General features: G+C 47.9%; 1 protein-coding gene across 1 annotated transcript in view; it reads left to right on the forward strand.

Moving 5' to 3' along the window:
• Positions 1–17,767, forward strand: part of LOC306804156 (TGF-beta receptor type-2-like) — a 28,812-nt gene that overhangs the window by 3,314 nt on the left and 7,731 nt on the right. The window contains exons 2-3 of the mRNA XM_079310418.1: positions 13,912–14,056; positions 15,838–16,040. Coding sequence (XP_079166544.1) covers positions 13,912–14,056; positions 15,838–16,040 — 348 coding nt within the window. The remainder of the gene's footprint in view (positions 1–13,911; positions 14,057–15,837; positions 16,041–17,767) is intronic.

Genomic DNA, 17,767 nt, shown 5'->3' on the forward strand with positions numbered 1-17,767 from the left:
CAGAGGTTGTAGTGCCACCAAAAAGCCAGCCTGCTCTTCAGGCAGGAGATCTATTTGGACTGCACCCCAACACCAATGCATGCAAAATTTAGGAACACTGGGTCAAACCTGAGCTGGTGAGAGGGTGAGGGAAGGAAAAAGACAAAGGAAGAGTCACCCTCCTTTCACATTTCACAGGCATTTGCAGAAAGGAGCTTTGTGGGTCCAAGGACCAGCCAGAGCAGCAGAGCAAGCCTCTCCTCCCAGGCTAAGCAGCATGTGGAGATGGGCACTGCCCACCCCAGGACACAGGGCTGGTTATGACAATCCATGTCAAGTCCCACCATGTTTTGCTCTCACATTGATTTAAGACAGCCAAAACACCAAGGAAGGAATTACCACCCTCAAAAAGCTCTGAGGGGCTGCCAGAGCCCCACATGGGCTCTGTGTGGGTAGCTGGGCTGGGAGCAGGCACAGGATCCCACTGCCTGCAGGAGAAACTTCTGCAACCTACCATGAGGCTAAATAAGAACAAAGCTGTACAAATTCTCCAGTTAGGAAAAAGAATGGAAAGCACAAGCAAAACCCTGACAATGCAGAACTGGAGCACTCTGCAATGTTGCAAATGCCATGAGACTCATGGCTTATTTTCAATTCACCTTTACACATCTCCAAATCTGATGCTATTAACTGAAGGTTAGGAAGAGTGGCAGTGTACAGCTATGTGAGATGAATGAAAACCAGTATTTCCTCTCCCCTTGCACCTCCAGCTCTGCTCAGACTTGAGACAGGCTAGTCATCAATAAAGCTGACCATCAGTAAAGCTTCACTCTGTATTTTAATATGTGGAAAGAAGTACTTTTTAAAATATTCCGTACAACTTGAAATTAAAACACATAATTTTCTAATGAAAAAAACCTAAACAACCAATACAAAACTGATGTTTACTGGTATTTTACTGATGTTATCACTATTTAATGATGACCACAAAGACATTTTTGTGTACTAGTAGTAAGTAAGTTTAGCCAGCTGCAATCATGATACTTGTTACTCCCATTAGAGACAGAGTTCTGGACAGATGAACCCCACATATTCACTGAATATACAGAAAGCAAACATTGGCACTAAAAACAAGTGACTGGGGCCCTTCATTCTGAGCAAGAATTCTGCTCTACTACCTGTACTCCACAGCTTTATATTGCTCTGTGATTTGCTCTGTTGAGTTTATTTCCTCAGGACACTGTTTTCCTCTCCCCTTAGTGATCACTCTTTGCAATAACATTTGCTTTCAGCCAGGCTCCACAGTGTTGCAACTTGCCATAAACTAATGAACTCTCCCATAGATTGTCGTGTTTTCAAGGAAGTGCAACATCTGATCCTTTTATTAAAAAAAACAGTCCCACCAAGGAGACAAAATCAGCAGCTCCCACACACTCTGCTCTTTTCTCATCCCGAGTTCAGTGCTGTGTGCCAAGAGAAAGCCTCGTGCTGGAAGGGGCCTCCATGCAGAAGGGAGATAACACCACTGATGGCTGCCTGCCCTATCAAACCTACATTATGTCCATGCTGGACTCCAACTGTGGGATACCATTTCCTTAGGGATCTTCAGGGGGGAGTGAAGGAGTGGCTGAAAGCTGTCTTGGCCCTGCTTGCATGCACTTCCCTGAATTCAGAGTCAACTCTTGTGATCCTGCCTCTGGAAATGATCTGTAGTGTCCATCAGAGTCATATTTCTTCTTCTGCAGTTATTTCATCTGATTGTTACATCCCATAAAGGGTTGAAACTCTGCTGCCAGTTTCTGGTAACTGTCAAAATTTTAGGAGAAGTGGGAGAGCCTGCTTATCGTGCAATCCCCTCTGCAGCCCATGCTCCTACCAATTATGAGGCTCCAAGACTTAACCTTTCATGGAGCTGTTGCACTGCAGTGTTTTCCTTCCCACTGATAAGCCAGGAACAAATGACAGCTGATTTATACTACAGCAAATTCAACGTGGCATGGGTCATTAATGTGTCCAGCCAGGCTGTGCTGGACTGAGGGCTATGCCCATGTGGGCTCTAGCACTGTATCCTGCAGTGCCATAGCTCACTGTGCATCCCATCAGAAAGATTTGCCAATGTGGATTCATACTGTGACCAGCAGGTGTGAAAATCCAAAGAAAATTTCTTCACTTTTCCTGCAAAAATCAGACACTCAGGTCCCTTCCTGGAAACGGTTCTTGTGAGTGCCATGACTTCAAGTGCTTCTGGTGCCTTTGCAATGAACACTGGTACAGATATTGCTTTTAAAAGCTCCTTTGCTGTTTCCAGGTGGATTGTTTAATGAACTGCTGTCCATGCAGAATGAATGCCTGTGTCTGCCTTCAGTGTTTGACTGAGCAGGTTGCCAGTCAATGCAGCTGGAACAAGATGAGGAACATCTGTTTGATGTTGCTTGATAAAACTTCCTGCCTTGGAGACTCTAAACACCAGCATCCAGCATGGAAGAAACTGAATCAGCTGCTGTCTTGCTGTGTAAAGCATTTTTTCCATGCTAGATCTATCCCAAAATTAGTCCCAACCAGTCCATGATAGCAAACAAGACCCTTCTTCTTACAATGGGAAGTGACACAGAGACCCATAAGCTCAAGCTGTTGAATGAATCATCCTTCTTCAAATAGAACCAGGGTACAAGCATCCACAGAAATAAGACCAACGGATCCCCTGGGATCTCAGTTCCTGCCATGCCTTTAATATGTCAAAAAGCACTTAGTGGAAGAATATGTAGACATTCCCACCAGAGGCAGAAGCTATTAGCTTGGGGGAGAGGTCTCAGCAAACATTTACTGTGGTTTTGTACATGTGCCATGTGCTCACCTGTTTGTAGAACAGCCCCTTGGTGTCTGAGCCTTCCTTTCACCCTTGCCAGGGCTACCAGCTCTGCAGCAGCCTGTGGCTTGGGAGGCAGCTCTTGGGCACAAGTACTGCTCAGCAAATTCAGACTGTGGCATGTCTCAGAAGGTGTCCTGAGGCAGGATGCTGAGTTAAAAGGACAAGACACTACTGCAAAATGGTGAGATGGTGGAGTAGGAGATGGTGAATAGAGAACATTCCCCACTTTGTCATTTCTTCCACACTGGAAGAGCAGCTTTGCCTCCCAAACCTCATCTCCAGCTGCAGAGTCTCCCTGGAGCTGTGCTGCACTTCTGGGAATCTTCTCCTGCTACAGGGATCTCTTGAGAGGCATTGCAAAGACACAAAAACTCCTGTTACTTCTCTGTGTGAAGAATAAGCACTTCAGGCTCTGTCAACAGAACTTTTGGGTCCATTCCTGAAAACATTCCTTTCCAAAACCCCTGCCCTCCTGCAACAGCTCTCTGCTGCTTTAAAAAATGGAAAATATTCAATTTGAATTCAACCCTACTGGGCAATGCATTTTGGTAAGTTACAACACAAGCTCCTGAAAAGATATTTTTTAACAGGTGAAGAGGAATGTGAAAGAGAAGAACAAACCATCTATTTACATACTAAACATGGGACACTTCAGGAGAAGGCATAAAGTTTTTAGCATCTCTAACCCAAGCTAGCCTCAAGCTCCCTCTGACAGAACAAATTGCTTAATTGCTGTTAGATCTGGCCTGAATGAGGGCAAAATTCGACTCTACATAATAATTTTAGCAGATGAAAAGAACTGGCAGTGTTGGAACAAGTTGATGACAGTACATGGATGGAGAGTTCACAGAACATCTCTTCCCCAGCAGTTTGTCACAGTCCCCTGCAAGTCTTTTTTCTCCTTGGGAATCAAAGTAATACAAATGCAAAAAAACACAAACTGGTCAATCATAAGGAGTCCAACCAGAGATGAAGAGCAGCAGCTCCAGTCCAATGTCTCTTTGTGGGCTCATCAAAGACCTTCTAGCAGATGGGAAAACGAATGTGTGCCAGGAATTTCAAACACTCCTCAGGAAGTTCATCTAAATCATCAGTAACCCATTTGCACTTAAAACAGAGCGAGCCCTGTTGCCCAAATGTGACCCAGATAATGTTTCTGATGTGTTTACCTATTTGGATGGTATCCTTCAATTTCAATTCCATCTATTCACAGAGATCCAGGATTCATGCAGAGCCTGAAAAATATACAGAAAATTGAATTCCAGAGCATAATGTGATGATAATAGTTTAAAAAATAATCCTGACTGCTGCACAGTAGTTTTACTTGACTGGCAGTAGTTTAGGCAGACAATGTCTGCTACCAACTTGCAGCTCACGTGGTTTTGCTACTTGGTTCATTGCTGCTGCTTTTTCTGTGTAAAGGGGGGACCCATGACTGCTGCATCTGAGAATGAGCTGCAGAAGCTGCAGCAAATTGAGATACAGGATAGACTGTCGATGCCTCTGCAGAAATGAGAACAACAAAAATTATGGATTTGGTTGTCTGCTGCATTCTGCCATTCAGCTCTCTGTCCTAAAAGTGCCCTAAAATCCTCAGCAATTCCTGCAGCAACTTGCAATAAGATGAGCTCAAACCACCCATGCGTGGCCAGGCACTGACTCCTGCTCCCAGGCACTGTGGGAGGTGGGAGAATGGACTTACCTTTAAGACAAGAATTTAGTCAAAACCAGATCACTGCAAAGCACTCTTCAAAGGGCTGAAATCTTGGAGCCCTCTGAAACCATGGCATGCAAATCCCCAATCATTAGAGGGCAATTTCCCCTGGGGATGTGCCAGCTTAGCCCTCTGCAAACCCCACTGCAGCCCACATGCCCCAGACTGTGATGTGCTGATAAAGCATTGCCTCACCCTGCAAGGCCCCAGATAAGCAGAGGTGCTGGCAGAGCTGCTAAAATTACTTATGAACTGCTGAAATTCAGCACTTCCCACCTCCTCAGACCCTGAATAAATGCTTTGGTTTCCATCTGACAAAGAGGAATGGCAGGTTCCCCTGGTGTGCTGTCAGGGCTGGTGGGAGTTGCTGTGGCACTGGGGCCATGCTGTGATGCTGGTGAAGGTCACCACACTGTATCCATGGTTTTCTCTTGGGCTGACCCCTGGCTGTGGAGATTTTTTCCCTCCCAGGCACTTCAGGCAGTGCTGCTGGCTTGGCTTGCTCTCTCTAGGCTTTTCCAATACAACACAGGATGGAAAGGACACAGAATACAGGCACAAGAAAGAAATGGGGACACAGGAGCAATGAAAGGGACTTGTTGCTACACAAGGTTGCACCTTCAGACACAGGATGGCTACAAAACCTGGTTTGTCTCATAGCTCTCCTCATCTGACATTTATAGCCCAGTGGCTGACAAATGCCTAAAGGGATAAATACAGGTATTACCAGGCAAACTCACACCTGCTTTTGTCTGGCCTGGTCATGGCTCTGGAGGTACTGGCCATAATTACACAGCAACCCACAACTCCCAGCAGGCAGGGAGTAAAAAAACACCCAAAACCCACTCTTAAGCTACTGTCCTGGGCAATGTGAGGGATTCCTGTGCTAACCTTCTGTTCTAATCCTCAACTCTCCTGTGAGCCATATCTTTGAGGAAGGATGCAGAGCACCCCTGCTCATTTCACAAAGGAATAAACTAGCATCCAGAAGAGGGGACAACCCCTAACTTTTGAGTTTTCTACTTGTTTTAGCACAGCTTTCCTCATCTAGCAAGGCAGCACAAGGATAGGTGCAGTGGTGACACCACACAGAGCTGTGAGCTTGCCCACCAGCATTGCCCTGGCTGTCCCACCCTGCCCCTTCACCTCATCTGTCCCTGGATCACAGCTTGGTGTCACCTTCATGTTCAAATTCCAGCCCAGCAACTTACCAATGATGTTACATGAGCCCAGCCAGGTCTAATACAGCATTTCATCTTAATTGGACGTAGCTTCTTGCCCAGGTGAAGCTTCTTGCAACCAGGTTACCCCCAACCACCAATTTCACTGATATTTCAGTAAAATATCAGTGTCACTGAAGTGGATCCAGAAATACACACATCATTTTCAGACATTGCTGAAAGTTTCAAAGGCACTGAGAAACACAAATGAAACAGTGCAAAGACACTACTGTCTATTCCACATTCCCCGGTTCTCAGCTCATCATCTGTGAATGCAATGGCATTAACAGGAAATGTTGTCCATGACACCAGAAAGAAAGTGCTCCTGAAGGAGCTTGAGCTCAGAGTCTAATGGGGGTATAGTTTTTGCCTCACCTGATATTTACAGTTCTTCCAAAGCTCAGCAAGGGCAGAACATCTTCCTTGCCATGTTGGGCTGGGTCCTGCTGGGCTTCAGGACCTCAGGACTGCAGGGTTGGCTTGCCCTGTAATTTTCACATTTTGAATTCCACAGCTAAAAGACAAAAAATAGGCAAGTGTTACATATTTCAAGGCACAAGAGAAAACAACAAACTTGCTTTAAAAGATTTAAGTAAAATAAACTTCATCTTAATAATTTTTCCTCGTAGCACACTGTCATGTTCTATGTGCAATTTTTCCATAACTCTTTTCTAATGGGTTGCATGAGAGCTTGGATGCAAATTAACCACAAGGAGATGGGAAAGATCCTCCAGGAATTGCTCTGCATGTGGAGATGAATTTCAGTTTAGCCACTTCAGAGCCATTTTTTTGTTTACTTTCCACTGACATGAAATCAGCCACGATTGCATCGCATGCGGGATTGGTTAGCAAGTTACATAATGCTTAATAAATCCAAGAGAAATAATATAAAACACATCACCCAGTCTGGGAAGAGGAACAGTGTCTCAGTCAGTGTCACCAACCAGCCTGAGCCAGGCATCAGTGAAGCTGATCCAGTGCTGGGGGATGCAGGGCTGTGCTGCTGCATGATGAATGTGATCAGGGAAAATGCTTGTGGCACGTGTGGAGGCCTGGAAGACAGACAGGTTGTGTGTGATGGAAAGGGTCCATGGAGAAGCAGAGCTCACAGCCTCTCAGGGAGGGCAGCTCACCCCATCCTGCAGGGCAAGGCACGTGCTGCAGCTCCAGCTGGATCTGCTGCTGTGTGAGGAATTACCTCAGCCCAGCCATGCTCCTCCCTAAAATCATAACGGCCCTGTGAACTGGGAGAGATTAGGTGATTAATTATTTACCACTGATTATTTCTGCACTGGTGTGTGGAGGAGAGAGAAGGTTTCACTGGTGGTCCCCGGGGAGTGGGAAGGAAGGGAGATGACCCAGGATGGGGCTGCCAGGCTGAACACCAAACAGTGCTGCTGATTCAAACCCAAAAAAAGGGTGGGTGTAGGAAGACTGAAGGTACCTCTGGCCCTGCAGTGCCAGCACTCTGGCTGTCCCAGGAAAGCTGTCCAGCCCACGAGTGTATTTCTCCAGGCACACACCACTGCTCTGCCTGGAGCAGCTCTTTGCCTCCTTCCCCACATTTCTCCGCCTGCTCTGCTCCCCCCTCGGCTTCTAGTCCCAGAGGAGACCTGCTGATGCTACACCCACGCCGTGGCTAACTTCCAACAGAGGAGAAGCTGGGGATGAAGGGGTTAATTACTACAGGCGCAGCACAAGCCAAGCCTGTAAGTGACTCCCTATTGCTATTTCGAAAAGAGGCTGCCTGGAAAGGGAAAGGGAAAAAAAAAAAAAAAAAAAGAGGTTTACTTTACAACCATCATTATTTCATCTGCAGAGTTTATACAATGGAAAATAAAAGCCAGGGTATGTGAAGTCAAATAATTTCTGTTTCATTAATGGTATGGAAATCGTTTTGTTTTTATAGGGGAAAAACAAATGTGAACTTGATGTGTGTGTGTGTGTGTGTGTGAGCATGCGACTCCCTTCATTGCAAAGGGCAGAGCAGTGAAATCCAGAAATAAAAAATGACTCAGAGGCCGTAGGACCTATGAGTCAGTTGAGCTGTTGTTGTTTTTAAACACAAGCGAGAGCACAATATGGCAAATAATTGCCCCTGCAGCGCCGCCGGCATCCCCCGGGACACGGGCTGTGCTGCCAGCCCCGGACACGCACCGGACCCGCCACAAAGGGGCTGGAGCGGGGCTGGTCCCAGCAGGAGCAGCCCGGGGCCAGAGAGTGAAATCTGTGAAAGAAACTTGGGATCCGCTCAGGGGGGATGGAGGACACGAGTGGCTGCGAGGGCAGGTGGAGGAGCGCAGGGCCAGGCGCTCCCTGTCCCCACCCAGACACCAATGACCACAATCAAAGAGGAGCTGCTCTGGCCAAATTCTCCCTGCCGAGTGCCAGGCATCTCCTCACACCGGCATTCCAGCTTGCCTGGATGTTGCTGGCTTTGTTGGGGCACATCCCCAGTGTTGGGGTACAGTGCCAAACATCCCCCCCAAAGGCAGAGACATTGCACTGGTACACAGAAAACCTGTGAAAGGCACCCGAGAAATACCGGAGATTACCAAAGCAGGAGGAGGACAGCAATCTGCAGAGCTTGTCCCTCCCCTGGGTGAAGTTAGATCATGATGTAATTTAAGCATCTGAAAGAGACTGGAGAAGCCTGCTGTTATGATCCATACCCAATTTACTTTGTAATGGGACTAAGCAGTATTTGCTAAACACTGAATTTAAAGGGATATTTTCACAAAGGAAAAACAAGTGGTAGAATAAGTCAGTTACCAGCCTGTTTGAAGAAGGTCCAAGCAAACCAGAAATGTATACTGCATGTCTTCCTGGCACTGGAAGAACTGGTGTCTAACACAATCAAAATCAGTTCTTTTTTATTCACCAGGAAACATTTCTGGCTCATTCCTTGCTCCACACTGTACTCTGCCAAATGCAGTATTTATTATGCAGGACGATGTGGGACCACATACCTGAGGGTGGAGCCTGGGTTGGTCCCCTGATCCAAATGCAGAACTGATGGATTTCCTGGGAGAGCCAGTGGCTTGTGCCTTAGAGAGGTAAAAACTGCGGTATTAAGTTTTTCCAGCTCCATTTCGTCTGCTCTGCCTCTCCTACAAAGATAAAGACACAGTGAAAGATACATATGGATGGAGAAGAGCAGGCTGACACTAAAAACCTCTTTGGTGCAGGAGCTGAAAGCAGCACCAGACCCCACTACTGGAGAACAGGAGTCTGCTGGAGGAAACTGAGCTGCACCCAAAATAGAAATACAATACTTTGAGGTCTGGTTCTGGGGAGATTCTGCAGCACAGCAGGATGCTGCAACTAGATCAGACATTTTTCATCAGGTCAGATCTAGCTCAAACTGACTGCAAGAAATCTGGGATCACTGTTACCCAGATCATGCTGAACAACTTCCATGGGAATTTCTGACCCTGTACAGAATCTCCTGGAAATCAGGGCATAGGAATTACCCTGATGCCCATCTGTGGCACTGGTTGTTGCCTCATGGAGGAGGCAGCTCAGGAGAAATCTGGTGATGGGGAACACCTGGTGCTCTCACATGGGTCAGGGAGAGAGCAGAGCCCATCAGCTCTGCAGTTGGATTAATCTTAAAAACAAAGTACTGCATATAAAAGGGAAGGAATTTGTTTGTTCTCATAATAATTTTATGAGAGGCTCTGTTATTGCGTGCTTGTGTCATTAACCATGGATGAAAGCCCAAAGCTAAACCTAATCCTAAACTTGGCAGCAGATGCAGGACTCACTGCAGAGCCCATGCTCACCCAGGTGGGAAAGCAGGTCCCAGTGCAGGTTGTGTTTCCATCAGGGCACCTATCTGGGGGTTTCCAGGAATAACAGGGCTGCAGGGTTAGTTAGAGCTGCTCCCCAGTCCTGTGCCTAAGTGTACTGCTGATTAGAAAAAGCAAAGAGCATCTCAGATAATCCCCCCAGCCTTAGTCTCTCCCAGTGCAAAGCCTGGGGATTACAGGCTGACTGACTTGCATGGAAAAGATGATGCAGGGGCTCCCAGAGCCATTACAGTAACAGCAACTGGGCAGCCCCTTGTGATTGCTGAAATAGTGTCAGCCCCATCCTAGGTGCTAGGAGATACACAGAAAAGAGGGGATAGACCTGACTGTAGAGCATTTGTGACCTAAAAGTTATCAATTTTTCTTTGTCCTTGAGAAATACAAGCAGTGTAAGAACAGTTATCACAGCAAGAGGATGATCTGAAGGTCCTATAATGGAGGTCCTGTGTAACAGGAGCCTTGGTCCCCTTCCACCTTGGGAAGGGGAGAGCTGGGAACAGGGATAAGTGTCCTAGCATCCCTCTCCAAACACATTCCCTTAAGCCCATTCTGGTGTTTAGCTGTCCCAAAGCAGCATGTCAGGGAGAATATTTGGGAACTGAAAGTGTTCATTCTGGCCCTCAGTGGAAATGCATTTCCTGACCTTGCCTGGGCTATGAGGTGCCTCCTCCTTGCCTGTAACAAATGTGCTGTGCCTGCACCCCCAAGCACCCCCAGCTTGCTCCTTAGTGGTTCCTCCTCCTTGGGGATCACAGTGTGGGGAAAACTGGAGCCAGAGTTAGGAGCTGGATGGCCCCCCTGCTCTCTGGGGCTGCAGTGACAGAGAGGGGCTCACAAAATCCCCCTCCATGCTCTTACAGGTGCAGTCCCTGCTGGCAGAAAACTCATCTGCTGCTGGTGGGTGGCTGCTTCTGCAACTGCAGAGATGGGACTGGGGTGAAATTCTCTTGGAAAGCTGTTTTCAACGACTCTTGTATGGGGAAGAGTTTCTGACCACAGCAGTGGTGTTTCCATGGGCTGTGCAGGTGGCCAAGCAGAGGTTGTGCATGCCCTGTGGGCAATGAGAGGCTGGAGGGATGCCCCAACACATAGGAAAAAACATCCCAGAGTCCTTGGGTGGTGGGATCACCCCTGCTGCTATTGCAGCAGAGACACAGGCACTCCTGGCATCCTTTTCCCTTTATTCCCTGACTTGAAAATCATCTCATATTCTCTCAGTAACCTCTCTGGGGTCCCAGTTATAGATACCAGAAGGTTTGATCCTGCTCTCGTGCCCAGGAGAACAAGCCTTGCTATTGATGGGAAGCCAAGCTTGCTGTGAGCCCACCTTTGGGTCACTTCAAACCATCTCTCCAACTGTCACTCCACAATAACTTTGACTAACTGTACTATTTATTGGCTCACATCACATCCTTATGGCTTCAATTTATTTTTGGAAAATTCAACCCACATTTAATTAGTTTATAGTTTGTTCCAAGTTTTGCTTATCCAGCTTTTTTTCTTCCTTGATTTTTTTTTTTTTTGAAGTTTGTATTTTGATGTTTAGCATTTGCCTTGGCAACATCTGGAACCCGTTTATGGAAGTGTATTGTTACTTTTACTGCTTGTGCAGCTTTATTAAATCATCTGACTATTAATATTGAAAGTGTTCATCTGGGTCTAATCAGGGCCAAGATGAGTGATGTGGCAGTTAAGTTGTACCTACGAGCTAATGGTTCAAGGACACACAGTCCTGAAGAACCTTGCACTGGGCTTTGTGCTCTTCTTTTTAGCTTCCTAGGACAAGAAGGAGGTGGGGGGGAGGGGGGAAAAAAAGAGATTTTCCTGCTCTGACCTTTCTTGCAGAGCAGATAACAGAATCACAGCCTGAGTTAGTTTAGAACAATTTGTCTCCAAAGAATTTTGTCCAGTTAGTGCTGTATTTCTGGATCTTGTTTCCATATTTAACTCTTTCATCTGTCCTGGCTTCCCCTCTGTACAGCACAGCCAAGCCAAGATCCCCACCACATGCAGCAGTGCATTACTGGCCAGTCAGACCTTCTGCTCTGAGATCTCAAGCAAACCCTAGATATAAATAAGTAAATAACATACCTGATGGGTATAAATATAAAAATAACCAACCTCACCCTGCACCAGCAACATCCACAACCTGGATCTGTCCTTTTGTTACTCCTCTGCAGAGCCTCCAGGTGTCCCTGGGCTGATGGTGCTGAGCCAGCCCCACACCAGCATGCTGTGAGCACAGCACGAGCCATGGATGGGCTCATGGAAGGGGTGAAAGAGGAATTACGGCAGGGACACCACCAGAGCACAGGCCTGGGTGTGGTAGGGTTTGGGTTTGGGGTGAGAAACCAGTTTACCTTCAATTCTCTGCTCCCATGGAATTATGCATATGGAGTCTGTAGGGTGTGGTGGCTGTTGCTGTAGGTTGAAGGCTGCACACAAATGCTGGGCTTGATTCTGTTCCACACCCAAAACTCTCATCTTCCAGTGGAGTTTTGCCTCAGATTCTGCAAGCCCTGCTCTGGCAGAGCAAGGCAGGGAGGTGAGGGTGGCTCATGCAGGTGCTACAAATCCCAGCTGAATCCCTGGATTCAGTAGCTGACCCTTGAATGGATGTGGGTAACTGGATCTCTTGAGGTCACCCACAAAATACCAGGGTGCCCCAGCAGGGCCAGAGCAGTCTCATGGATGGGGAGGATGCTGAGCAAGAGGTTGTGGGAAACATCTTTGCCTGCCCTGCTCCCCCAAAACCTGGCACAACACAATCCCTGCTGAGCTGCACTTTAAGCCTGGCACGGGTCATTTAAACCAAAATTTCCTCCTTCCAGCATTCAGATGCAGCAGGCTTTTCCTCTGCCCCCAGGTTTTCCCCCCACCATTAACCTTGGCCCTACATACAAGGCCATGGGAGCTTGTAAATGGTTTATTTCTGTGTGGGAGCCTTCCAGCAGTTCCTTACGACTGTGGCAGGGAGGGGGGTCTGGGCTGGTGAGGGAAGCAGAGCAGGCACGTGGGATGCTGTCAGAGCAGGCATCTGTTGGGATAGAATATGAATCTAAAGGGTCCATGGGCTCAGCTGTGGAACACAGGCAGGTCACAGAGATGATCACCAAGAACACAGGAATTCCTGCAGGCTGCTGACAGACCTGGGGTGCCCATGGCTGTGCTGGAACAGCAGGGCCCTGCCTGCAGGCTCCCCAAATCATAGTCAGGAATTTTGCAACTTTTTTTCTTCAGACTTACAGATGGTGATAGAAAACCCTGTGAGGGCTGTGGCAGCACAGTGAGCAATGATTGCCCCTTACACAGGGGCTGGCAGCACCCAGCTCTGCTGGATGGTTCAGAGACACAGCAGCCAGAGAGCCATGGATGGCCAAACATTCAAATAATTAGCTGCTGTAGTTCAGGTTCATACCTGAACTCTTTAGAGTGCATATAATGAAGTTTTTAAAAAGTATAAATATATATATTTCTACATAAGCCACTCAGTGGCTTTTATTTTTTTAAAGACATTGAGCAGCCTTAAGACAGGAAGTTTAAATTTAGCTGGGATTTATCCCTTAACCAAGCCTGGTTCATGCACCCTTTCTATAAAAATAGAGATAATGTTATGCCTGTGAGATAGAGGCAGAGCAGCTCCCCACAGGCAGGAGTTATTCCTGCTGCTGTGGCAGATCTGAGGCTCCAGGGGAGGGAGAGCATCTCATGCTGGGATGGGGCACAGTGGGAACACTGGAGGGAGCAGCCAGAGCTGCCCCAGAGTTTGGAAAATCTCAGCCACAGATACTTGGGGAGTGGGTACCAACACATTTCCCAGCTTGGCCTCATTGAATAGGAAGGGAGAGGAGGAGGAGACAGCAGGAGAGGAGGGACCTGTCCCAGCCTGGCCCTACATCCCTCCCCAGCCCCTCTCTTCCTGCTTAGGGGGAATAAGTGAATTCCTCAGGTATACAGAGACCCGGAGATGTCCCTTTTGGAACACCGAACTGGGATGAGGGGAAATGCCAATTTGAGCCGGGGCTGTAGAGGAAGAAGTAAATTTCCCCGTGATGGTAAATGGTGCGGGAAAGCAGAGATTAAAGGTGATTCTCTGCGGTTTCCCAAGCTTTTGTCCGGCAGCATCCTCCCATCTCCTGGGGGCTTTGGGATAACGCAAAGCACAGCGGATTGCGCAGTGGGGAGCAGAAGAAAAGCTTTAAAATGAATGCACGGAGAAAGGGGCCGGGCTGCGGCTCGCTGTCCCCGGCTGGGTGAGTGGCTGGGGGTGCGGGTGTCTTTGCTCTGTTGGTCGCTCACCCAGCCCCGCTCTCTCAGCCTGCAGCGCCCGCCGCAGCCTCAAGACCAACCTGTGCAAGTGGTGCGACTCCACAGCTCCAGCCTGCGAGGACAAGGTGTGCTACAGCAACTGCAACCTCAACTCCTACTGCGAGGACCCCTACGAGATCTGCGTGGCCATATGGTGAGAGGGGATTCCCTACCGAGGGGAGATGGGGCGTGTGTGTACCCCTGAGCTTGTGTTGCTGCCTGTCGCAGCAACTCGGGACTTTCCCTTCCTCTTTCCTTCACTCCATTATAATTAAAATTACAGTGCACAGTAAAAAAAATCATTTGGTCCGCCCTGTAATTAGTACCAGTTTATTTTCTAAATAAATTAAGCTTTAGAGTGCCTGACACAAAGCGTGGCAAGTTTGTTTCAGGACCTATAAACTCCCATAAACCTCCAAATTTAGCTTTACAAGCTGAACCCAAGGGCAAACCAGCAACCCTGACCTCCAAACCTATGATGTCCTCTTGCATCAGGTGGGTGAAGCCTCAGTTCACATGCAGGGGTGCAGCCAGGGTCAGTCTCCATCCAGCACATGGACATCTGAGCTGCCACCACACTGGGGTTAACCCACTGGGTTTAACCCACCTCTTTCCCATCCCCTGGAAATGTCCTTTTCTGCTCCTGTGAGAGGTGCCTGACAGGAAACACAATCTTACATTTCAGGCCAAGCACACAGTGCATGGTTTGGCCCAGAAGAATGCCTCCCCCAGCGTTTTGGTCCCCATGAGCAAAACTAAAAAAGCATCCATTTTGGGTCTGCCCAGAGTGATTTTCCTCCACTTTCCCTTTTAATTTGGCTGCCAAAGTGAAAGCCAGCCAAGCACTTATCGCTAGGCTTTATCTCAACCTGCTAATTAGTGTGCATGCTGGATGCCAGCTTTCAGTAGGAGTTTGCCTCAACCTAATTGTTGCATTATGGACTTTTAAAAAGCAAAACACAACAAGAAATCCAAACAAACAAACGACAAAATCCACCCCCTGCCCCAAATTCCCCTATTCACACATGGTGAAGCCACCTTAAATCCTGGGTAGGCAACCCAGTGTGTTGCTGGCTTTTTGCCACTTACATCTTACATGTACAGGAAAATCAAGGTCCCTGCAGCAGGAATCCCCAGGCCAGGGAAGCAATCCCATGCACAGGATGGAGCTGCATTCTGCCCTTTGTATTGGATGGGGTGGGGCAGCTATGCAGTCACAAATAACCTGCCAATCCCTCCAGCATCTCCCATCCCATTGTAAGATTCATCCAGAGAGTAAGATCCCTGCAGGCAGGGCTCGCCTCCAGGCCAGCCCTGCTGCTTGCTGCTCACTTGCAGAGGCATATGTGGGTCATCCAAACTTGTCCTGAGTGGGTACCTCAGTCACAGCAGCAACTTTGGCCTCATGTTCATGCTCCTTCAGGGATTCAGCCTTGGCAGAAGGGATCTCACCCTCCTAGGACTCTTCATCTGAGAGCTCCTCTGTCAAATTACCTGGTAGCCCCAAAAAATGTGGGGAGTGCTGAAACTGGGGGACTTCACCAGGGAGAGGGTGACAAATTTAGATTCTTTCCTCAGCTTTTATGTCTGACTTCCCAGCTGATCTCAAAGACACTGTGAAATCTCTCCATACCTTCATCCCCCCACTTTGCACCACCAGGTCAGGAGGCAGAGGCTGTCCCTGGAAAAGTAATGAATGGTTGTCATTTCTTTGAATGCCCCCAGGAGTAACTGCAATGGTGTAGCCTGTACAGGGCCAGCCACCCCCATCCTATAAGTACCTGTAAGTAGAATTACACGAGAGTCACTGCAAACCAGTCATTCCCTACACAGCTTGAAATAAATGATCATAGAGCCAGGTTTAGGGTGACACAGAGGTGACACACGAGCCAAGCTGCCAGGCTAAGGCTGTGTTGGTTCATTTGTCACGTGCAGGAGGCAGGACAACGAGAGCATCAGGATCAGCACGCTGTGCCACAACCCCCAGCAGCCCATTGAAAACCTCATGGTGCCCAACTACAACACGTCCCGCTGCATCATGAGCCAGCAGCCCAGCCAGGACGGGCTCACCTACATCTGCGGCTGCGCCGAGGAGCAGGAGTGCAACGACAGACTCATCTTTGAGAACCACACCAATGGTGAGTGCTCTGTCCATGCCAGCCAAGGGGGACAGCACCCAGCACCAATGGCACATCCCTTGTGTTTCCTGCAGAGTAGGAGTGCAATGGCAGAAGAGGTTCTTTAGTCTTCTTTGACATCTCTATAAAAAAGCCAGTTAAGATCTCTAGCCTGTTACAGAACCCACATTTTGTCTGTGGCCAAAGCATTCCTCACAGCAATAACCCCAGCCTTTGTATGGAACCATCAAGTGATGGAAAATCCACTATATCTCTCAGTGGGTCATTCCTTCAGCACAGGGTGAAGGGGAATCCAGGAAATGGTGTAACCTATTGTGAGTCACAAAGCTCTGAAAGCTTTAAATAAATTGTGGAAAATCCTGCCCCATTACATCCTCAGGAGCTGCTGGCATCCCCCACAGCTGTAACCCAAAGAGGTGGAGATGCTGGGCACAAGGCTGAGCACACAGCAATGCTTCCCCTGCTGCATTCCTGGGAATTCTTGAAGCAGTTTTTCCCCCAGGAAAGGACAGCCAGAGCCACCCAGGTGCTGAGCACACACCTGAGAGTGGCTGCTGCACATGGTTGGAGATCCAACGGGAGCTGTAAATCCACAGGAGGGAAAACTAAGAGGCAGCTCATTTCTGTACCTCAGGAGAGTTCTATACTTTGGAAATATTTCCAAACAGAGCCTTTGGGGGCTTGTCTAAACCCCCCCAACTCCAAGTGAACCACGTTTATCCAAATGTCCATCAAGAATCTGACCTGTAACAAAAACAAAGGGAAACACCTACAATTTTCCATAATCATAGAATAAGGAGATGCTGAAAATGAGCCTAAGCAGAACTTGCAAACCAGTGGCATAGCTTCTCCTGAAACATAAGGAAAAAAGAAAAACATCACATGAAATGCAAATTCTCTGAACAAACAAGCCACTTTAATGGAGGCAAATGATGCTAAATTTGGTGGTTCTTTGCTGCTTCCCCAGCCAAACATAACAGGTACACACGCTTCTAGCCAGAGATAGTCAAATCCCAAAGCTGATGCTGGGATATGGAATTTCACACAAAAATGACAAGTGGCTCATTGGAAATGCCACCCCCAGCAAAGGCTCCATAACCAGCCCCCTCCTGCCAACAGAGAAAGAGCAGAGCAGGTCTTTAACAAATCTCTCCTCTTAGACATGGGCCAGGGGGCCAACTCAGACAAACCCCAGGCTCACAGGCCCCATTCTTTAAACCCTTTTCTTTGGCTTAAGGGATCACTTGCATTCTAAATATTAACTTATGGTCATATTCAATGGTATAGACAATTTCTGAGCAGAAAAATATCTATCAGAGACAAGCACTTCTCTGGCAGCTGAAGCAGGCAGATTTCTTCTGTATTTCTCAATTTCTTAAGCTCTGCCTTCAAGTTTGGGCTGCTGAGTGGCATTGCCCTCACACTAGGGATGCAGAGGACTCCATCAGAGCTAAGACCACACTAATGAACACACAGAGCCATCATTTCCTAAATCTGTACAAGCAGAAGGCCAGGTGAGACCTTGGGAAGATGCTGGGTAGGATGGAGCATGGCAAGTCCTTTGCACCTGTGCCCCAGCTGAGCCAGCCCTGGAGATCCACATCCCCTCAGCAGGGATGGACAGACCCACACAGCAATGCCTGGCAAGGTCTGGGTTTGCAGACCTGTGGATATTGCCAGAGCAACTACATTTGCTCTCTGTAGAAGGGGTCTGAGCCTTGCTGTAA

The sequence above is a fragment of the Erithacus rubecula genome (genome assembly GCF_903797595.1).
Source record: "Erithacus rubecula genome assembly, chromosome: 8".
In the NCBI taxonomy this organism is placed as follows: Eukaryota; Metazoa; Chordata; class Aves; order Passeriformes; family Muscicapidae; genus Erithacus; species Erithacus rubecula.